Raw genomic sequence first — 22,831 nt, 5'->3', positions numbered from 1 at the left:
GCTGGAGATCAGACAGGTCCTGCCACTGAATTTGGGGTACAGTCTCAAGTGAGAAACTGGCATACACCTCCACATGCTCACTTATAAAGTGGACAGTGCAACCTCTCCCCGTGTCAAAGGCTGCCGAGCCACTCAAGTGAGATAATGGAGCCAAAGGGCTCTGCACAGCATCAAGTGTGACACGAACTCAAGGGATTAGGATGTCTATTTTTAACTCCCCACATCCTGGCTGAAAAACAAATCTCTCACACACCCTGCAGATCCCTATCAGAGGGGCTGACAGAGCCTTTTGGGAATTCTCTCCTCCTGGAAGCAGCACCAGCTTTGATGGTGTTCCCTCTGCTGGGAAACGCTCTGAGATCCCTACTCTGGCCAGGGCCTGCTTCCATCATGTCTGGCTGGATCCTGCAGCCCCTGGCAAATAGCTGTTGCCTGGTGGACTCAGTTGTCACACATTCTACAGCCAGTGATAATCAGATAGGGTCACCAGAGATGCTGAGAAGGGCCCCTCATTGACCTGTTTATTCATTTCCTTATTCACATCCCGTCCCCTCCCCTCTTAAGAGGTGGATCTTGCTCTAGGATCACCCAGAGGGGTAAACCACGAGGCACCTGTGCTAGGATGTTCAGTCTAGGGACAGGGCAGAGACAGATAAACTGATAAGGCCACAGAAAGTAGGGCAGGAAGTAACAAAGAAATGATGGGGTGGTGACTCATGCCTGTAATCTCAGCACTCCGGGAGGCCAAAGTGTGAGGACTGCTTAAATGGGAGGACTACTTGAGGCCAGGAATTCACCAGCCTGGATAACACAGCAAGACCCCATCTCTACAAAAATTAAGAAAATTAGCTGGGCATGGTGGCACTTGCCTGTAGTCCCAGCTACTTGGGAGGCTGAGATGGGAGGATTCCTTGAACCCAGGAGTTCAAGCTACAGTGAGCCCTGATTGAGGCACTGCACTCCAGCCTGGGTGACAGAGCAAGACCCCATCTCAAAAAAAAAAAAAAGAAAAAAAAGAAAAACCCAAAGGAACGCTAGGAGTATCCGAACATAAAACCAGACTGTGATCAATCTCTCTCTTCTCCCTCCAGTACCCTAGCATCCATCAGACCATACTCCAAGATGAGCCTTTACTAGGTATCAGCCGCTGCCACCTACAAGGAGAAGGGGCTTCCTACTTCAGGACAGAGATCTCTGACCGGGTCACCTGGCCCACCTGCACAGGTGCTCACTACATTCATAAGAATGCTGGCATTCTCCCTGGTCCCCCTCCCTCACCCCTCACTGCCTGAGTTCACACTCATCAAATGATACTAACATGGAAAATGACCCCAACACAAGAACGTCAAAGAAAAAAAAACCCTCACTCTGAATGAGCCATCAATACGGAGAACTTCCTTCCAGCGCCCACTCTGAGTCCTCCCTGTGAGCACTGGACCTAGAGTGAGGGACCCAGGGAAGTCCTGACCTGCCTCCTTCTGGCCATGGGAGCTGAGCCATGTTTCCTCAGAGCCTCAGTTTCCTCAATGGAAAGTCACAAGGGGACCGTCTGAAGAAAGCACCTTGTACATCAGAACATGTGATATAAATGCTTTGTGTTTTAGCATATTTTCTTTCTTTTTTTTTGAGACAGAGTCTCATTCTGTCAGCCAGGCTAGAGTGCAGTTGTGCCATCTCAGCTTCCTTCCTCCCTCCTTCCCTTCCCTTCCCTTCCCTTCCCTTCCCTTCCCTTCCCTTCCCTTCCCTTCCCTTCCCTTCCCTTCCCTTCCCTTCCCTTCCCTTCCCTCCCCTCCCCTCCCCTCCCCTCCCCTCCCCTCCCCTCCCCTCCCCTCCCTTCCCTTCCTTCCTTCTTTCTTTCTTTCTTTCTTTCTTTCTTTCTTTCTTTCTTTCTTTTTGTATTTTTAGTAGAAACAGGGTTTTACCATGTTGGTCAGGCTGGTCTTGAACTCCCGACCTCAGGTGATCCATCCGCCTTGGCCTCCCAAAGTGCTGGGATCATAGACGTGAGCCACCACACCCAGCCGTAGTATATATTCTTGGTCCTTATTTTGTTCTTTCCCTTTTGGCCTCTAAGGCTCAACAGCCCCCTTTGAGCTCAGTGACAGATGTTTCTGTGGACTTTCTGGCCACACATAACTGTGCAACCCTAGAAGAGCCATGTGACCCCTCGATGTCCATGTCTGTGGGGGCCACGTCTGTGGGTCCCCGACATGATCCCAATGACCCCCACAGAGGCTTCGCAAGTACTTTATAAATGCCCTTAAGAATTCTAAAGAAGCCAGGCATGGTGGCTCATGCATACAATCCCAGCACTTTGGGGGGCCTAGGTGGGAGGGCTGCTTGAGCCTAGGAGTTCATGACCAGCCTGGGCAATATAGTGAGATCTCATCTCTACAAGAAGAAAAACGTTTAAATTAGCCGGGCATGATGGTAGGTGCCTGTAGTGCCAGATACTCTAGGGAGGCTGAGGTGGGAGGATCACTGGAGCTCAGGAGGTAGAGGTTGCAGTGAGCCAAGACCATGCCACTGCACTCCAGCCTGAGTGACAGAGTGAGATCCTGTCTCAAAAAAACCAATAATAATTCTAAAGAAGCAGATGAATTTGGCTATTCTCATTTCAGACCTGAAGTTCAGCCTGCAGGTGGGGACTGACACTGACAGGTGGCTTCCCCCGCCGGCCCCGCTTGATGCCACACAGCAAGAATAAAGTTTTTTAAAGAAGCAGATCGAGAACAATTCAGGCCGGGCGTGGTGGCTCATGCCTATAATCCCAGCACTTTGGGAGACCGAGGCGGGTGGATCACCTGAGGTCAGGAGATCGAGACCTGACCTCAATCAGGCCAACATAGTGAAACACCATCTCTACTAAAAGTACAAAAATTAGCTGGGCGTGGTGGCACGTGCCTGTAGCCACAGCTACTTGGGAAGCTGAGGCAGAAGTATCACTTGAACCCGGGAGGCAGAGGTTGCAGTGAGCTGAGATAGAGTCACTGCACTCCAGTTTGGTGACAGAGCGAGACTCAGTCTAAAAAAAAACAAAAAGAACAATTCAAACAATGAGGCCGGGCATGGTGGCTCATGCCTGTAATCCCAACACTTTGGGAGGCTGAGGCAGGCAGATCGCTTGAGCTCAGGAGTTTGAGATGAGCTTGGGCAACATGGGCAAACCCTGTCCTTACAAAAATTGGCTGGGTATGATAGTGAGCACCTGTAGTCCCACCTACTCGGGAGGCTGAAGTGGGAGGATCCTTTGAGCCTGGAAGGCAGAGGTTGGAGTGAGCTGAGATTGCAGCACTGCCCTCCAGCCTGGGCGACAGATCGAGACCCTGTCTCAAAAAAAAAAAAAAAAAACACAATCCAAACAAGGCAGAGAAGTCCTTCTGTGAACCAAAGGCATCTCTCTGTCTGTCCCTTTCGAGAGCCAGCCGTGCCAGAGCTGACTGTGAGGCTCCCTGCTTGACTGTGTGGTGGAGGGGTGCAGGTACAGCACTTGGAGCGGGAGTGGAAAAACCATGCCTGATTCAAAGCTAGTCCAACTCTACAAAGCTTTCTGAGCATTCACTAGGGCATTTACTAGAGCAATTACTAAAGCCCAGAGCCCACTGTGGGGGACAGGCAAGCGGACAGCAACAGGCAAAGCAGGGCAGTTTGTAAGAAAGAGCCACAAGCCAGGCCATCAGCAGGAAACAGCTCATCCTTAGAGGGGCAATGAGACAAAATGGAGGTGAGATTTGCGCTAGACTCAGAGGGGCAGGAAGAATTTGGGCAGTGAAGCAGTGGCAGAGAGAAAATGGCATTCTGGAAGTCACAGGCAAACATCAGACCAGACAATATAAAACCTGCAGAGCAGATAAAGAAGAGGAGGGAAGAAAACTGGAGCCAGCTGTGGGCTATTTGCCAGGCCTGGGAGCTTGGGTTTGATCCTGTGGTTAACAGGAAGCCACTCACATGACAGTAAGTGGCCAGCAAAGGCTGTGGCTACCAGGGGCTGCTTTAGGAAGCCGGGCTGCTGGAGGCCAACCAGAGATGGGGGACAGGCAGCTGGACCCCCTCAGCCAGCTGCTCGCTCCAGGGAGAGGTTAGAGCCGTTCAGGTCAGATTCAGGAAAGACTGAGGAAGCCCAGAGGAGAGACGTGTGATGGGAGGCTTGGGAGACAGACAAGGCTGTTACACATCCCCTTTGTCTCCTGCTGAGGACTATCCAGGGCTGAGAGAGGTGCAGTGGGGTTGGCTCTAGTGCCCCCACGTTATCCCTTAGCTCCTGCCCATGACTCCCAGTCATTCTCACTGTTACCTTCTTGCAAGGATAAGGGTGCAAAATACTGCGTAATTCTAAGGTAAGCAACCTCCCCCTGCCCTGGCCTTCCCCCACTACCTGTGCACCACTGGACTGTCCCCTGGTGTCCTGGCCCCACTGGCCACCATTCCCATAAGAGCCTTTCTGGCCCCGTTGTTTTTTTTTTTTTTTTTTTTTTTTTTTTTGGAGATGGAGTTTCACTCTTTGTTGCCCCAGGTGGAGTGCAGTGGCTCAATCTCGGCTCACAGCAACCTCTGCCTCCTGGGTTCAAGTGATTCTCCTGTTTCAGCCTCTAGAGTAGCTGGGATTACGGGCACCTGCCACCACGCCCGGCTAATTTTTGTATTTTTAGTAGAGACAGGGTTTCACCATGTTGGCCAGGCTGATCTTGAACTCCTGACCTCAGGTGATCCGCCCGTCTCGACCTCCCAAAGTGCTGGGATTGCAGTCGTGAGCCACCGCACCTGGCCTCTGGCCTCTTTCATAGCAATTCCCATGGAGCACTCTGCCCTCCAGCCCAGCTCAACCCCTCACCCATGCCCTGAGCCCATCACGAATTCCTCTCCCCAGAAATGCAGACAGGAAATGCAGACAGAAGTCCAACCTGTGAATGTCAAGGTAGGAAAGAACCTCAGAGATCTGGCCAAAAAGCCCCACCTCCAGCCCCTTTACAGAAGAGAAATCTAATATTTTAAGGCACAACCAGCCCTGGCCAGGGTCACACAGCTGGATCGTGGCCCAGGTCTTCAAGCTTCCAGGTGAGTGCTCTGGCACCAAAGCCACAACCAGGTGGGGCAGAAAAACAGTGAGGCATGAAATCGACTGCGAAAGAGACCAGAGTGCCTTATTGTCAAGGCATCTGGATTCAGGTCCTGACTCCTCACCACCACTTCCTCACCTGCCCACACACACACACACGTTAGGGACTTGGACATGTCACTGCAGTTTCCTGGACTCCAGTGACCTTTTCCATAAAATGGGTATCTAATAATTTTGTGAAGATTGAACAGGTTCAAGGCAGAACAAGCACCCTGTCTGCAGCATAGCTGGTAGGCCAGAATTGCGATACAGCTGAGGTCCATGCTGGCGATTCCTTTACCCTGTACCTCTCCTAGTGAGTCAGCCCGGGCCAGGCAGCCTTGGGCCAGACATTTCTCCAGAGCTGTCCAATGACCCACGGAGCAGTTCTCCAAGGGAAGGGATGGAGATTGAAAACACAGATGGGCACACCCCACTCCTCTCCCCCAGAGATGTGGGCCCAGCACCTTCTGGCTGGGAGGGTCAGAGGCCACCACAGGAGGATGGAGGAAGAAGATGTAGAGGGGAGGGAGAGGTTTCTGCCAACCTCTCCAGGGTCCCCACCACTCTGGGTGAAAAACCTGAGCAGAGGCTGAGTGCGGTGGCTCACACCTACAATCCCAGCACTTTGGAAGGCTGAGGCAGGAGCATCAGGAACTCAGGAGATCAAGACCAGCCTGAGCAACATAGCGAGACTTCATCTCTATTAAAAATGTCAACATTAGCCAGGCATGATGGCGTGTGCCTGTAGTCCCAGCTGCTAAGGAGGCTAAGGTGGGAGGATCACTGGAGCACAGGAGTTTGAGGCCTCAGTGAGCTATGATAGTACCACCACACTCCAGCCTGGGTGACAGAGTGAGACCCTGTCTCCAAAATAAAATAAAATAACCTGAGCACAAGGGCCTGATCTAAGACACACCAATCCTAGAAAGCAGAGGCCAGTGATCTTGGGGGTGCCACAGGTCTGCCCCCAAGCGCATTCACTTATGGTAGGAGACGTGTCACCAGGGCTCCTGTCAGCCAAGGGCCTGCTCCCTTCCACCTGCTGGTGGGTGGGACAGCATCCCCATCTTTCAGTTGGGAGAAAGCCCCAGAAAGGAAAAGTAACCAGCTCCAGTAAATTCAGATCTGCTGAAACCTATAGTCCACGTTCTCTTCCTAAGAGGGCCTCAGTGCTATGCTCCTCAAACTGCCATCTGCAGGAAAACAGCCTGAGAGGTTTGAAAGTGCAGATCCCAGGGCCTGGAGTAGAGATGAGGAGCCTGCACTGTAACAGGTGCTCCAGGTGTTTGTGATAAAAGCATTGGTGGCACACACCAGTCCCAGGCACACACAGGTGGGTACACACACACACACACACACACACACACACACGAGGCATGTGTGCCAGCAAAGGTCAAAAGTGAAGCATGTGCTGTAAAGACAGACACAGATGCTGGGTTTGGTACACAGCCCAGCCCCTTACCAGTTGTAGGATCTTGGGTCAGTCCCTTAACCTCTCTAAACCTGTTTCTTTATATGCAAAATGAAGGTAAGAAAACAATCAACCTCATGGGTTTGTTTTATGGATGCAAGAAAATAACATGTAAAATCCTCAGGGCTGGGCCTGGCATATAATAAACACTCAATAAATAGTGTATGATCATCACCAGCCTCATGCCTGTGTGTTAAATGCTCAAGGGACAGAACAGAACACCAGGCACCAGGCGACCACGCTGGATAATTGAGACAGTAAGAGATACTCCAAGGCTTGTACTAGTCAGCAGATAGAAGTCACGGAGACACAGATTTCTGCCCCAAACAGGAAGCATGTTGCCCAATCATGAAACCAAGAGTTGCACAATCATGAAACCAACTGTCTAGTGAGTTCACTGTCACTAGAGGATCCCTAGCAAAAAAGCCTAGATGTTCACCAAGTGGGGACACAGTACCAGGGAAGGAAGAATGGGGGGGGCAGGGGGGCCAGGGGGGCCAGGTCATCTTGAAAGTGACTTTGGGGCAGGTTCTGCAGGTCAGCCCTTTTCCCCACCATGCTGGTTATTTAGTTCATTTGCTCTTCCTTGCTATTTACAATAGCTACCTCCAGGTGTCTAAAGGGGGTGGGGAAAGGGGGTAAGGTCAGGATAGACAGAAGCCTTGTACATTCTGAATAATTCATGGCAGGGATAAGAATGGTGGGGCTGTTTAAATCTGAGGCTGCAAACCCACTGAAATTGTGAGTGTGTGCATCTGTGCACTTTTCTTAAAAAGGCTGATTAAGAGGGGCTGGTCCTTACCAACGTTCGAGAGGAGAGGAAACTGAGGCACGAGGATGCTAACTCTCTCACACAGCAAGAGGGCACAAGCTCCAGGGTATAGACTGGCTGCTCAAGAGGCTGTTCTGTGAGCCAGGCGCCTTCGACGCCTCACCTCGAAAACGTCTCACTATAGCCCCCTTGGACCGGACCCTTGAGCTCGGAGAGGTTAGGAAACCTGCCCACGGATACACAGCTAGTGAGCAGCAGGGGCTGGCGTTGGAACCCGGTTCTCTGGGCTCCAGAGCTAGGTTTTAGTTCCTTTTTTTGTTTCCTTGTTTGTTTTTTTCTCTTAGGTGTTCTGTCCTAGGTCATCAAACATGGAAAGGAGTTAACATTAAGGGAACTAATGCTAAAGATTGGTCCTCATCGGTGACAAGCTACGTACTCACCCGCTCACAATCAAAACTAAGATAAAATGTCCCTTCTTAATAGCAGAAGGAGGCAGAGGGAGAGGAGTTTCCATCTAAGTCATACCAGATAGCTCAAGCGTGGACCATCCTGAGACCAGAACACCCCGCAGTCATCCCCACCAGGCTGAGCATTGCAACCAGGTGGCGCTGGTTCCTGTTCCCACTCTGCTTAGCCCAAGGTGTTTTCACAGAAGGTGGGGTCCAGAGCGGCCCAGGAAACGGAAAAGAGACCTCACTCCAACGACCCAGCCCTGCCAATCGCCTCCCTGATAATTTAGGATCGGCTAGGATTGAACAAAAACACCCAAAAGTTGAGTGCCCCACGGGGTGCCTGGCTCTGGGTGGAGAGGTTCGACTGCTCTATCACCAATCCCCAGGGTGAGCTGAGGAAGATCTGAAGTTTGGGAGAGCGCTGGAAGCCTTGGGGATCGGTGGGCTGGCAGCTCGCCACACACACACACACACACACACACACACACCACACACACGACTCCCGCCGCCCGCGGGCCCCAGCTGGGGGCGTCTTCCCGGCGATCCCCTGTGTTGTACTCCCCCAAGAACCCAGCTTCAGCCCTGGGTCCCTGCGGTGGAGATCTGGGCAGGACGCACGGGAAAGTTTAAAGGGTCAGTGCATTGCGCAGATTTCCCTGAGAGAAAGGGGACTGTAGCGTAAAAGCGGGGTAAATAAAGCAAAGTCGCTGCCTATTCCTCAGTCCCCTACCCCAACACCTCGCATCGGAGCCCCCGGATCCTCTGGAACCTGGGATGCCGCTCCTATCCCGGCCAACCACCCGGGCCCCCTTCACCTGACCCGCGGCCCCCAGCTTTTACCTCTACGCCCGGGCCCGGCTGCTGGGCGCTGCCATCCCGAAAGCTCCGGAGCCCGAGCGGCCCAGGTCCAGGGTCGCGAAGCGGCGGAGTCACGGGGTCGCCGGGCGGCTGCAGGAAAGTTTCCTTCGCGCCAGCTGGGCCGAGTGGAGCGGGACGGGCGGAGTAGGCGGCCGGCCAGGCAGAAGCGCGCTCCGGCGGGTCTGCGCCTCCCCCGGCGCCGGGGCTCTTCGGCTCTTGGGCTCCCCGGGCCACCCGGCCTGCCCAGCCCTGCCAATCGCAGGCCCAGCCGCCAGCAGCTCCGCCCGCCAGGCCGGGGACCCAGCGGGGGCGGGAGCGGAGGGGCGGGGGCGCACCTGTTTGGTCAATCCGCCGCCTCCCCACTGCCCCGCCCAGGCCGGACTGCGCAGAGCCGAGGTCCTCGGCTCGGAGCACAGGCTCCCCAGCCCGGTGCTGGCCCGGGATGCCGGCGGGACCACACGCCCCCTTTCCTCCCGGAATCCCCAGGCCTCCAGGAGTCCAGAGATGACCTCTGCTTCCGTCTCGGGGCTATGAGGGTACGGGACGGAGGAGTGGCGGCGGCTTTGCTTTACTTATCCCCACAACTCCCCTTCGCGCTAGACTCTTCCCGCATCCGCTGACCCCTTAAACTTTCCTGTGTGCCCTGCGTGGATCTCCAACCTCAGGAGCCGAGGACTGACCCGGGGACTAGAGCTTTGGAAGAGCAGAGTGCGGGCTGTCACGGGGAAGGCACCTCAGCACTCCTACTAACAGAAACTCCCGAGGACTCCAGCTGGCTCGGGGAACTTCCCGCGAGCGTCTGCAAGCCGCTTTAGCAGGTCCCCACACTTCTCTTGGGGTCACAACAAATATTAAATCGTGACTATCTTCTTGACCCATTTCCCAGTTAGGCACACTGAGGCCAGAGTTGGGGGGGTGGCGAACGCTTTTCGGACAGTGGTGGCGGGACAGCGACGTTTTCCAGCTAAAGGCGGGTTTGCAGAGCGCTGCTGCCTCCTTTCCCCAGCCCTACGCGGATGCCTGGGTTCTTCCTCACCTCGCCCCCACCCTCGGATCTGGGGCCGAGGAGAAGAAAGAGGCCCCCGGCAAGTGCCCAGGCACGACGAGGGCGCGTCCTCAGGCGCCCGACCTTACCTCGGCAGCAGAGCGTGTCTTCGCCGAGCGCGCAGGCGGGAGGCCCCAGCAGGGGCAGGGAGGCCCAGGCGAGGGCGCGGAAGGCGACACCGCCGGCTCCCATCCCGGACGGCCTAGGCAGCGCTTCAGCCTGCTGGCCTGCCACCCTCCGCGGCACCTGTGGGGCCAGCGCGATGCCCGTGGCCTCCGCCTCCGGGGTCGTTGTGCAGGGCTCCCGGGCTCCTCGAGCTGTCCCGGCTCGGACTCCCACAGCGGCGCGCAGGTAGAGCTCCAGGCGCGCACAGGTCGAGCTGGGCAGGGCGCTATTTTTAGCGAGAGCTGCTCTCCCAGTCGGACAGACAGAACCAGTTAATTCGGCCGCTGGGGACGGGCCTGCACGGTGAACTCCCCGAACGGCAGCCGCAGCTCAGCTGAAAGCTGATCCTTCGCATTCCTGCCTCTCGAGGCGGGAGGGCGGGAGGACGCGTCTAACTCCAGGGGGAAGCCGGCGTCCTCTCCGAAGACAGTGCCTGGGCCCAACTGCACGCCAAAAATGAGGCTCTTTAAATTGGTTATGAAACCTGGCAGGACTTGATGCTGATCCCAAGCAGCAGACGGTGTCCCATAAAATGCCCATCTACTGTCTCACCCTTCCCACCGGTCTCCAGCATTGGGAAGAGCCTCCCAGAAATGGGATCTCAGCCCCAGCACCCGCCAGAAGCTGGCACGGCCATCAATCAGGAGCTACTTGTTGAATGAAGGTAGGAAGGAGTGAAATCCGATACCAGGATCAATGGAAGTCTTCAGAGCATGTGAGATGGATGCACAGGATGGTTTTGAAATCTGATAGAACCCCTAATCCAACACTTTCTGGCCATGTGACCTTGGCAAATCATCTCACCTCTGTGTCTCAGTTTTATCTTCTGCAAAAGGGAGTTTTAGAACTCCAAGAGGTAGTATGCAACAAATCCTTTTGTAAACAAAAGAGTTATGTGAATGTTCATGTAAAGCATGATCAGAGAGCTGCAAAGGTGAAAACAAGAATCTACTCTCAGGAATTCACTAGCACTTTTCTAATTCAAGAGAGGAGGTGCTAAGGGCCCCAAAATGTACAATCACAGCATATGGTATTGGCCTAAGGATAAATAGGCCAGTGGACTAGAATAGAGGCTGCAAAAATAGACCCACACAGGTATGAAAACTTGATATGTAGCAGAGATGCCCCCATGGGTCAGTGGGAGAAGGGTGGACATTTCTAAAAATGGTGCTAGAGCAATTGAATGTCCATATTACAAAAAGATGAAATGAATCCCTACCTCACACCATGCATAAATGATCAGTTCCAGGTGTACTGAGAACTTACACACACACACACACACACACACACATACACACACACACACACAAACTCGTAATAATCAAGGATCTTGTCTTAAAGAAGACCCTAAAAGTACAAATCATCATGAAGAATATTGATACATTTAATTAAAATGCAAACTTCTGTTTATCAAAAGATGATATTTGCAACATGATATTCAAAATATCATGCCTTCTACAAACCAACTTCAAAAGAGACAATGGGAGATTGGGCAAAATATATGAACAGGCAATTCACAGAAAAAGAAACATGAATGACCAATAAACATATGCAAAGATGGTCCGTCTCACTAGTAATCAGAGAAATATAAAACAAAACTACAGTAAAGTGCCACTTCACACCTGTCAGATTGGCACAAAAACAAAGAGGTGGGACAGCAGGGACATGGAACCTGGAGAACTGTCCTATGCTGCATGCAAGAGGGGAAATGGGTATGGCCACTCTGGGAAACAATTTGGCAGAATCTAGAAATGCTGAAGTGCACATACCTGAGTGACCCAGAGTCTTGACCTAGAGAACCTCTTGCTCACTGCAACAATGTTAATACTAGTAAGGAATTTGAAACAGCCTCCATTCCTATCAGAGGAAGAATGCATAAACAAATTGTGGAGTAGTCAGTGAAATTCTACACTGCAGCAGAAATGAATGACCAGAAATTCATTCTAAATCTCCAATCTCAAATGAGGGGAGGAGAGCATGTCACAGATCAAACTGGTGTAATATCATTCCTACAGTGTTTTGTTATGTTTTGTTTTGAGACAGAGGCTTGCTTTGTCACCCAGGATGGAGTGCAGTGCACGATCACAGCTCACTGCAGCCTCAGACTCCTCGGCTCAGGTGATACTCCCACCTCAGCCTTCTGAGTAGCTGGGACCACAGGCGCCGAATGCAGTTAATTTTTTATCTGTAGAGAAGAAGGTCTCTTTATGTGACCAGGCTGGTCTCAAACTCCTGGACTCAAGCAGTCCTCTCTCCCGGCCTCCTAAAGTGCTGGGATTATAGGCGTGAATCACTATGCCTACCCCGGCTTCAAGTTCTATTCCTGTAATTCCACAAACTACGTGACTAGTGGCATGAACCACCATGCCCAGCCTTCATATAGATTCTTTAAACATGCAAAACAGAATACCATATATTGCATAGGAATGCACAGATAATATGGTAAAAGTATAAAGACATTCAGAGGAATGATAAATACCCCATTTTGCAAAGTGTTCACCTCTGGAGAGAGGGAGATATTTGATAGGAAGGGGCTTCACACATTCAAGCATCTTACTAAGGTTTTCTTTCTTTTCCTTTTTTTTTTTTTTCCAGACAGCATCTCACTCTTTCAATCAGGCTGAAGTGCAGTAGTGTAATGATACCTCACCGCAGCCTTAAACTCCCAGGATCAAGGGATTTACCCACCTCAGCCTCCTGAGTAGCTGGGACTACAGGTGCATGCCACCATGCTGGGCTAATGTTTTGTTTGTTTGTTGTAGAGAAAAGGTCTCACTATGGTGCTCAGCCTGGCCTCAAATTCCTGGGCTCAAGCAATCCTTCTGCTTTGGCCTCCTAAAGTGCTAGGATTACAGGTGTGAGACATCATGCTCATCCTAGGTTTTATTTCTTGACCAGGATAGGAGACACACAGTGTTTGTCTTTCTTTCTTTCTTTGTTTTTTTTTTTTTTTTTTTTTTAGATGGAGTTTTGCTCTTGTGGCCCAGGGTGGAGTGCAATGGCGTGATATCTGCTCACCTCAGCCTCCATAGTAGCTGGGATTACAGGCATGGGCCACCACACCTGGCTAATTTTTTTGTGTTTTTAGTAAAGACAGGATTTCTCTATGTTGGTCAAGCTGGTCTTGAGCTCCCGACCGCAGATGATCTGCCTGCCTCAGCCTCCCAAAGTGCTGGGGTTACAGATATGAGCCACCAAGCCCAGCCTGTGTTTGTCTTATTCTTCGTCACTTTTTTTTTAAGGTGCAGAGCAGTCGTGGGGGAGGCCACATAAAACTCAGTCCTACTCTGAACTTCAATTTTCTCATTTTAATAACGTGGTCATCCTTTCTGGGAAATACCTAGCACAAAGCCTGGTTCATGATGAAGTGCTCAGTAAATCTTAGGAATAAGAATAGCCCCACCTGCAGTCTTCACTGGGGTCCTTCACACCCTAGTCCCAATCAGCTGAGACTGCCCCCGACCCAAGCACTACCATACAACCAGTTCTTCCAAGCCCCCAAGCTCTATCACGCCCCAGGAATTTGTACACACTGTGTACAAATGCTCTTCCGAGAATGCCTGTCCTCCCTGTCTCTACCCAGTCAGTACCTGCTTCTCCTATTATAATCCAGCTTAGGCATTTCAGCCCATGGGAAGCAGAGGGTTCCCACAGTACCCACCCGTTCCACATCTATGTTTATCACATTGTAGATTGTTGCGCCTGCTTATGGCTCTGTCTCCTAGAGCAGACTGTGAGCTCTTCCAGGTCGCAAACCTTGCAGCCCCACTACCTGCACGGGGTCTGGCCTCAGGAAGGTTTGTTGAATGAAGAAAAGGACTGAGGGACCTAAAGATTCAGAAACCAAAAGGGCTCATGCCAAACTGTCAAAAGGAAAGTAAGCTCACTGCCTGCTGGACTGATTGCTTGGTCTTCATTGAGTGTTCTTGATGGGAATGTGAACTTTGAGTCAGAGTGCTGCATTCATATCCAGGCTTACCTGCTTGCCAGCTGTGTGACCTAGAGCATGCTACCACATCCCTCTGAGCCTGTTGCTGGGTCTACGTAGCCAACATTGACTGCAGATTATCACAAGGGTTATTACAATGATGCAATGAGATCATAGTGGCAAAATGCTTGGCTTTGTCCTTGGTACAGGTAGCAATTATATGACTATGGTCAAGAGGAAGATGTTTGGATGGGAGGATGGAAGGAACTCTATCAGGTTACTTACTATGAAAACAGGAAGGCCAGGCACAGTGGCTCACCTCTGTAATCCCAGCACTTTGGGAGGCTGAGGTGAGCAGATCACCTGAGGTCAGGAGTTTAAGACCAGCTGGTCAACATGGTAAAACCCTGTCTCTACTAAAAATATAAAAATTAGCTGGGTGTGGTGGTGCATGCTGGTAGTCTCAGCTACTCGGGAGGCTGAAGCAGGAGAATTGCTTGAACCTGGAAGGCAGAGGTTGCAGTGAGCCCAGATCATGCCACTGTACTCCAGCCTGGGTGACAGAGTGAGATTCTGACTCAAAAACAAACAAACAAGCAAACAACAACAACAAAAAGAAAGTTGGAAGCTGATTAAAAATTCCAGGGAGCTGAGCACAGTGGCTCATGTTTGTAATTCCAGCACTTTGGGAGGCCAAGATGGGAGGATCGCTTGAGCCCAGGAGCTCAAGACCGGCCTGGGCAACATGGCAAGACCTCATCACTACAAAAAAGAAAAAACAATTAGCCAGGCATGGTGGCATGCATCTGTAATCCCAGATTCTTGGGAGGCTGAGGTGAAAGAATCACTTGAGCCCAGGAGGTCAAGGCTGCAGTGAGCCATGTTCATGCCACTGTACTCTAGCCTGGACAACAAAGTGATACTCTGTCTCAAAAAATACAACAACAGCAAAATTCTAAGAGGAGCCAAGCACAGTGGTGAGCATGCCTGTAGTCCCAGCTACTTGGGAGGCTGAGGCAGGAGGATCCCTTGAGCCCAGGAGTTTGATGCTGCAATAAGCTATTGCCTTCCAGCCTGGGAGACAGACAAGATCCTGTCTCCAATATTTAAAAAATTCCAGGGGCGCTCTCCAGTTCTGAACAAAAAACACACCGATGGAGGCTAGCCTGGGAGATGAGGTCAGAAATGTGCCTGAAGTTAGTGCTTCTGGTGCTCATTCCTTCTGTCCTTCGTCCCACCCTCTGGGTGAGGGGCTGTACAGCACTTCAGAGCTATAGACTCTCCTTTCTGTCTCCCCATCCGCTCTGGCTCCCCTCAGTCTGTTCTTGCATGTAGCCCAGGGATTCCAATCTGGACCCGTCTTTGCCTTGCCAGCTTCCATCTGTAGGGGCGACAGAGCCTGTGGCACCTTCCCCATGGGATGCGTCTGAAGCGATTTACCAAATGCATCATCTGTACTATATATGCAAAATCCACATATGCCCACTTGTCGGGTTCTTCCTTTAAGACAACATACTGGATAGCAAATTGCTTATGGTTCAGCTCTAGACGATGAATTGGCTGATGTTACATGTTGTACAAGCAAACAAATATATACAGATGACAGGGCTATATGGCCACTGGAAAAGAACAACGTGTATTTCAAGGGTTCCAATGAGATTCTCTGAGCTAATGTCCCAATCCTCTTTGGTTCAGATCTTTTTGGACAACATAATATTATCCTGGTGACATGGACATTAGCCACTGGGGCTCTTTGTCCCATGCACATGGCCCCACCAGGCAGGAAGTTGGCCCAGCTTAAGATCTGCCGTCTTTCTTTCCTTTTTTTTGAGATGGAGTTTTGCTCTGTCATCCAGGCTGGAGTACAGTGGCACTATCTTGGCTCACTGCTGCCTCCACCTCCTTATGCCGATGATTCCCAGATGTTTATCTCCAGCCCAGTCCGGGCACTGTGGGCTCCTGCCTGGACTTCATTAAGAACTGAGCTGGTTCCCTGCATCCACCTGGCACCTCTCCATATGGGTCCCTGTCCGCTAGTTCTCCTCATCAGGCTTTCAAAGCACAGATCCAATCATATCACCCTCACTTCTTTTGAAAAGCTTTCAATGTTTCTTGTCATCCTGTGGCCTCCCAGATCCTGGGTGATCAGGTCCTACCCACCTCCCCAGCCTCAATTCTTTTTTTTTTTTTTTTTGGTCGGAGAACAGAATCTCACTCTGTTGCCCGAGGTTGGAGTGCAGTGCCATGATCTCAGCTCACTGCAACCTTCACCTCCTGGGTTTAAGCGATTCTAGTGCCTCAGCCTCCCGAGTAGCTGGAATTACAGGCATGTGTCACTGTGACCAACTAATTTTTATATTTTTGGTAGAGACGGGGTTTCACTATGTTGTCCAGGCTGGTATTGAACTCCTGGCCTCAAGTGATCCACCAGCCTCACCCTCCCAAAGTGCTGGGATTGCAGGCTTGAGCTACCTGCCTGTCCCCAGCCTCATTTCTTGCCATCTGCTCCCTCCCTCTCTGCCTTCAGCCACTCCAGTCATCTTCCAGATTCTCAAATATGCAATGCTTCTTCCCACAACACAGCCTTTGCATACCAGGCCCCCCTCTTGAGAACACTTTCTCCCTTCCTTGGCCTACTTAGCTTCTCCCAATAGAAGCTTAATGTGGTTTCCTCAGGGAAGCCTTCCCTGGCCTCCCACAGGACACACCCATGGCTCAAGTCACTTTCCTTCATGGTATTCATTGCAGTTGGTGACCACACCGTCATTGTGTGATGACTGGGTGGATGTGTCATGCTCCCCGGCTGGGGATCCCTGAACACAGGGGTCATGCCTGGTTTTCCACATTGTTGCATCCCCTCCTACCCTCAGCAAGGGCGCTGCACATACTAGGTGCTCAACGCGTGTTTGTTGAATGAACGAGTGAATGCACGTCTGCTTGCCCACCTCCATGAGAGGCTCTGTTGATCGTTGTTGGACACTGTTTTTTGCTAGAAATATCTACGTTTCTGCCCATTGCTATGAACGCAAGTTTCAGTACTTTGCCAGGTGTTCTCTCGTTTAATTCTCACAGCCGCCTCTGAAAAGGTTCTAGTATCTATTTCTCCTTGACAGATAAGGAAACTGAGGCTCATAGTTTAAGCAAATTGCACAAGATGACACAGCAGGTTGATGACAGAGCCTGTTCTCAAGCCGCATCTGTTTGATTCCACATCCTAGGCTTTGTAACCACAACACCCTTTTCACAGATAGATTTTCATCTCTTACTGGGGTGGTGAGTCTTTACCCGATGATGGAAGTGAAACTCAAAACCACAGTGACTGAAGCATCACAGGATGAAGACCCTGGAACAGGGATGGCATAAATGGCAGGGAAGAGAGGGAAGGAGGGGCCAGGAAGAGAGAGCAGCTCTGATGCAGTGTGTGGGGAGCATGACAGTCACAGAGCATAAATAGGAGAAGTGCACAGACCTCACTTCTGCCTCTGAGGCATTGAGAATTCAATGCCCAGAATGAATGAGATGATGTCAGACACTATGCATGGAGGAAGGACCAGGTGATACTGAACAGGAGAACAGCCGTTCCCAGGGAAGACCTGTTTTGAGGGGGCGCATCCCTGTCTGAGTCTAATCATTCCCAGATCCTTTGATTCCATCTCCGCAGTTTCTCTCATACCCACTCTTGCCATCCTTGGGTTCTCCACGTGCCTAAGTCAATGTCATCAGTCCCCTTTTGAGCGAGGCTCTGGGCTGGGTGCTGGGGACCCAGATGCAGGGGGAAGAGACAGGTAACAATGTCCTCAGGTTGCCCTCAAGCAGGACACTCCCATGTGCTGCTGAGCACTGCTGGCAATGGCTGAGACAGAGGTGGGCAGCTACAGGGCTCTGCTACCAGCCTTGGGAGGGGGGCGGGAGTGGCTCCAGGAAAGGCTTCCAAGGAGATGACTTCTGAGTGTGTCTTTAAGGAAGAGAGACAGAAAAGTTAGCCAGGCCAAGAGGAAACCGCCCATGAAAAAGCATGGTACCGTGAAACAGCCAGCACTCTCTGGGAATTACAGTCAAGTATTATTGGAGCCTCAAGTGAGGGGAGCAGCCAGGAGAGGGAGCAGGAGAAGAGACAGGGCTGTGTCAGGAGGTACCCTACATGCCATGCACAGGAGCTTGGCCTTTAGGAGGCTACTGGGAGACCTTAAGCAGGGGAGGGACATAGCCAACTCCTGGGTTTGACAAAAATCTGGGGAGTGACTAGGAGAGGAAGGTAAGACAGGAAGGGTTGGGTCAGAAGGAAGATAAGAAATTTGATGGCTGCTGGTGGGGAATGCCTTGGGTTTGGTGTGGGGGTGGTGGGATGTGCAACTCAGATCTCTTCTTCAGGAGTGAAGGTCTCACTCCCTTAGGGGTCGGGGGGGCTGCTGGAAGTAGTCCCTCAGCGCTCAGCTCTTTGGGGGTTGCCTCTGTTGAAGAGCCACCTCCACAGAGATGACACCTCCTTCCTGGGGTGTCCTACATCCGGTGACTGACCAACCCAGGGTCCTAAAATCTTGGCATGCTTTGGGAGGCTGAGGTGGGCGGGTCATGAGGTCAGGAGTTTGAGGTCAGCCTAGCCAGCATGGTGAAACCCTGTCTCTACTAAAAATACACAAAATTAGTCCAGCATGGGGGTGCGCACCTGTAATCCCAGCTACTCGGGTGGCTGAGGCAGGAGAATCACTTGAAACCTGGAGGCGGAGGTTGCAGTAAGCTGAGATTGAGATTGCACCACTGCACTCCAGCCTGGGTGATAGACTCTGTCTCAAAAAAAAAAAAAAAAGCTTGGCCATGCTCAAGATGACTCTGAAGGGCCCTCCCAGCTCCAGGTGTAGGGTGGGGTAAGGCTTGCACTGACTGCAGGGAAGCTCAATTCCTCCTTCTGCCCAGTCCTGCTCCCTTCCCTCCCCTCCTCTCCCCTTCCTTTCCCTTCCTTTCTGCTGGTGTTGAGCCCAAGAGTGGTCCCTGATGGACCTCCTGTGCATGAATACCTCTCAGAGCCTGCTCCTGGGGAACCCAACTGAGGACAAGGAGGATGGAAAGCACTTGCTAGGTGTTCCAGCTGGTGGGAATGGCCCAGCAGAATGTCTGATTTGGGGGCTGCCAGTGATAGAGGTGTACAATACTCAAGGGATCGGGCAAGGTTGCAAGAGGGGTGGAGAAGCCGGCTTGTCTTAAGACAGAAGCAGACATTGGAATCAACTTGGGTTGGGGAGGAAGACTCATGATCTTGACTTTTTTCCCCTATACAGCCAGAAGTAAGATTGGCTGCTGAGGGGATGGGTAGATAGTAAAATAATTACCTAAGAAAGTAAGCACCGTAATGCATGATAACTATTGCCACAGTGGGGGTAAGAAGGGTAGGGCTTCAGTGGGTGGATAGGAGTTTACCAGGCTGTGTGCCTGTAGGGGAAAGTCATCATGGGCAAAGAACCCAGCTGGGCACTGATGTGAGGAGATGGAGGTAGGAGGACCAGATGAAATTCAAGATGCCAGGTGAATGTAAATTGTATAAAAACATGAATTTTTTTTAGTATATCTTATGCAATATTTGGGACACACTCATGCTGAAAAAATTATCCATTTTTTATCTCCTTCTGCCCCCGCTCCCCGCAAGCAGCCTCATCTACCAGTGGGCCCCCCCAACTTCCATGCAGGTATCCTCTGAGTCCATCTTATCCCTCCTTTACCCAAACACTTCTGGTGGCTCCCCATTGGCCAAACCCCCAATTGGTCATTTGAGGGTCTGTTTCCTGACCTTCGGCTACCCTCTCAACCCCATTCCTTTTTTTTTTCCTCTTGAGAGAGGATCTCACTCTAAGTTGCCCAGACTGGAGTACAGTGGTCAGATCTTGGCTCACTGCAGCCTCAGCCTTCCAGGCTCAGGTGATTCTTTCACCTAACCCTCCTGAGTAGCAGGGACTACAGCATGTGCCACCACACCCAGCTAATTTTTGTCTTATCAGTAGAGTCAAGAGTTCACCATGTTGGTCAGGCTGGTCTCGAGCTCCTGACCTACAGCAATCTGCCAGCCTTGGTATCCCAGAGTGTTGGGATTACAGGCGTGAGCCACCGCACCTGGCCTCAACCCCATTCTTGAACCCCCTCTTTAATCACCTGCCTCTGAGACATTTGCTCAAGCTGTTCCTCTGCTTACAATGCCCTTTCCTGAATCTGTTCTTCCAGGAAGTCTCCTAGATCTAGATTCCCTGTGGGTGGATGGAAGGAGTCATCTCCTCCAATTAGCAGCAGTGGCACCATTTCACTTCTCTGAGCCTTCATTTCCTTGTCTCTAGAATGGGCACAATACTGTCTCTCTCATCAGGTTACTGAGAGGACAAGAGACTGTTTAGAAAGCATCAGGCACACCCTTGAATGCTGGCAGCCTCCCTGCCTGTGCCTAGATCACTGCCTGGTACCCAGTGGGCTCAGAGGCATGTTTGCTGAATCAAATCGATTGAGAGGTCCTGAGCTTTTACAACTTAACTTGCTTCTTGGAATTATCATGCCCAACAGTGGAACTTGGACAAATTCAACTTCCTGTATTAAGATGATCTAAAGAGGGATGCTTAATGATGCCACTGCAAATTTTGTTTATGTTGCTCCCCAGGCTGGAGTGTGGTGGTGCAATCATGGCTCACTGCAGCCTCCACCTCCCAAGCTCAAGTAATCCACCCACCTCAGCCTCCTAAGTAGCTGGAACTAAAGGTATACACCGCCGTGCCTGGCAAATTTTTGTATTTTTGGCAAAAGCGGGGGTCTTGCTATGTTGTCCAGGCTGGTCTTGAACTCCTGGGCTCAAGCAATCTGTCTGCCTCAGCTTCCCAAAGTAGAAGTCACTGCAATTCAGGCTGCCCACCAACTTTCTCCCCCATAGACAGGAGCCAAACCAGCTCCCTGGAAGGAGCCCATTTTGGACCCAAACATGGCTCCCAGTCTCTCCAACTCAAAGCAGGTAATATCTTTCACTCAGGTTTCTGTCTCAAGCCCTCCCAATCCCAGACCACAAAAGAGGATTTCTTATAACTATTAGCATAATTACCCAACTGCAACGCCATAAAGAAACGATTAGATGAGCCTGTGATTTTCGCAGTTATTTTTCTCAAGTAAGTCACCTGAAGTTCATCTGCCATCAGGATTCATGACTGTGTTCTGTAATCATAGGGAATTATTTTGCTAATAACAGAGGTACCTTGATCTAATTTAGTTTTAATGCCAGGAGGTGCCCTCCCAGAATAATCAGCTTCAGGCCAATTCCAGTTTCCAGGTTTGTTACACATTCTGGATAGAAGATTCAATTCAAGGAGGCTGAAGTTACTTCTTTATCACCCAAAGTCATCTAGGGGCAAAATGGTATCCTACCTCTACGTGTTTGCAGCAAACTACAGGGAGAGACCCAGAGCCAGGGAGCCAGGGTGGGCTCCCAGCCCAGAGGAATCACTGACTGGAAGACACCGATGGGTTAGGACCAGGTCAAGTTACATTCATACTAGGGTTCCTGGTAGAACCCCAATTTTTCTTACATTCATTCATTAACTAGTTCAAACCCTCACCCAGGCTGGAGTGTAGTGGCACAATCTCACCTCACTGCAACCTCTGCTTCCCGGGCTCAAGCGATCCTCCGGCCTCAGCTTCCCGAGTATCTGGGACATTAGGTATGCACCACCATGCCTGGCTAATTTTTGTATTTTTTGTAGAGATGGGGATCTTGCTGCCCAGGCTGGTCTTGAACTCCTGAGCTGAAAGCGATCTGCCCACCGTGGCCTCCCAAAGTGCTGGGATTACAGGCATGAGCCACTGTGCCCAGCCAATCTTGTGCATTCTTTTATTCCATTTCTACCATCTCTTCTTGGCAAGACCTAATCTTTGAGATACTAATAGGGTCCAAATAATGATAACAAACACTCATGGAGCCCTGTTCTAAGTGCTTAAATCCATATCAACTCATTACATCCTGTGAGGGAGGTGCATGCTACTATCATCCTCATTTTGCAGATGAGAAAACTCAGGCAGAGAGGTTAGGAGACTTGCCTCAAGTCACATATCTAGTAAGGGGCAGAGCTGGGATTTGAACCTTCCCCAAGCTCCTGTGCAAGGAAGAATCCTGAGCCCACCAGGAATTGTTGAGCCTCTACTCTGCTCTCATTGACCCCTCACCATTCTGGGACCGAGGTGTTGTTAGCTGCATTTTAGTGAGGAAGAAACTGAGTCTCAGGAGGTCATTAATTTAGCCAGGGTCAATGCAGTGAGTAAATAAATGGAGGAGTTGGGACTTGAACCCTGAGATTCTGATTCTAAACCTAGTGCTGCTGGGCACAGTGGCGCGTGCCTGTGGTCCAAGCTACTCAGCAGGCTGAGACAGGAAGATCGCTTGAGGCCAGGAGTTCAAGGCTGCAGTTGGCTATGATCGTGCCTGTGAATAGCTACTGCACTCCAGCCGGGGAAATGCAGCAAGACCCTGTCTCCAAAAATAAGTAAAAATTAATAAATAAAGATAAACCTAGTGCTGCCTTGTCCAAAGCTGGGAAATTTATGAAGTGTTTTTAAATGGCGTTGGCGGCAGGCTAGCTACCATTAATTACCAAAGTGCAGGGTGGCTGTCTTTCCACGAACCCCTTCCAGCCACTCTGTGTCCCTATTCCCACTTTGGTCCTCTTTTCCACTTCCCACGCCTTGTCCCAGAAACTGAGTGTCCTTTGTTGTTATTCCCTGTTACCCAACAAAACCTACTTTCAGATTCTTGATCCTTCCCTCATATGTTTATGTTTTCAGCAGAGGGCCTGTGTGCTCCAGCAGGAGGGGCCAGGAGCTAGAGGTAGCTCTGTACCCTGTCCTCCCTGGGCACTTGGGATGAAACCTGTTTGTCTCTAGGCCTTGTCTTCCCATCTTTACAAGAAGGGGAAGAGGTCAGACCAGTGTTCTTTAAACTACTTGAGCCACGGAACTCTCATTGCATTTATTTATTTATTTAGAGACAGGGTCTTGCTTGTTGCCCTGTCTAGAGAGCAGTGGAGTGAT

The 22,831-nt window shown here is 51.0% G+C and overlaps 1 protein-coding gene across 36 annotated transcripts in view; it reads right to left on the bottom strand.

The window, feature by feature from the left end:
• Positions 1-22,831, bottom strand: part of DAB2IP (DAB2 interacting protein) — a 211,232-nt gene that overhangs the window by 172,188 nt on the left and 16,213 nt on the right. For 7 of the 36 annotated variants that reach the window (XM_078375552.1, XM_078375470.1, XM_078375487.1 and 4 more), the window contains exon 2: positions 9,786-10,304. The exons of 22 other annotated variants lie outside the window; for them this stretch is intronic. Coding sequence is in view for 4 of the 14 variants with exons in the window: in XM_078375470.1 (XP_078231596.1) it covers positions 9,786-9,888 (103 nt within the window). In the remaining 10 variants the exon portion in view is untranslated. Of the gene's footprint in view, positions 1-8,633; positions 8,863-9,785; positions 10,305-22,831 lie in introns of those variants that run through there. 7 more of the 36 variants (XM_078375547.1, XM_035256361.3, XM_035256352.2 and 4 more) reach the window with 1 other exon arrangement.

This window comes from Callithrix jacchus, chromosome 1 (assembly GCF_049354715.1).
Source record: "Callithrix jacchus isolate 240 chromosome 1, calJac240_pri, whole genome shotgun sequence".
NCBI classification, from domain to species: domain Eukaryota; kingdom Metazoa; phylum Chordata; class Mammalia; order Primates; family Cebidae; genus Callithrix; species Callithrix jacchus.
This window is presented reverse-complemented; position numbering and strand designations above follow the sequence as displayed.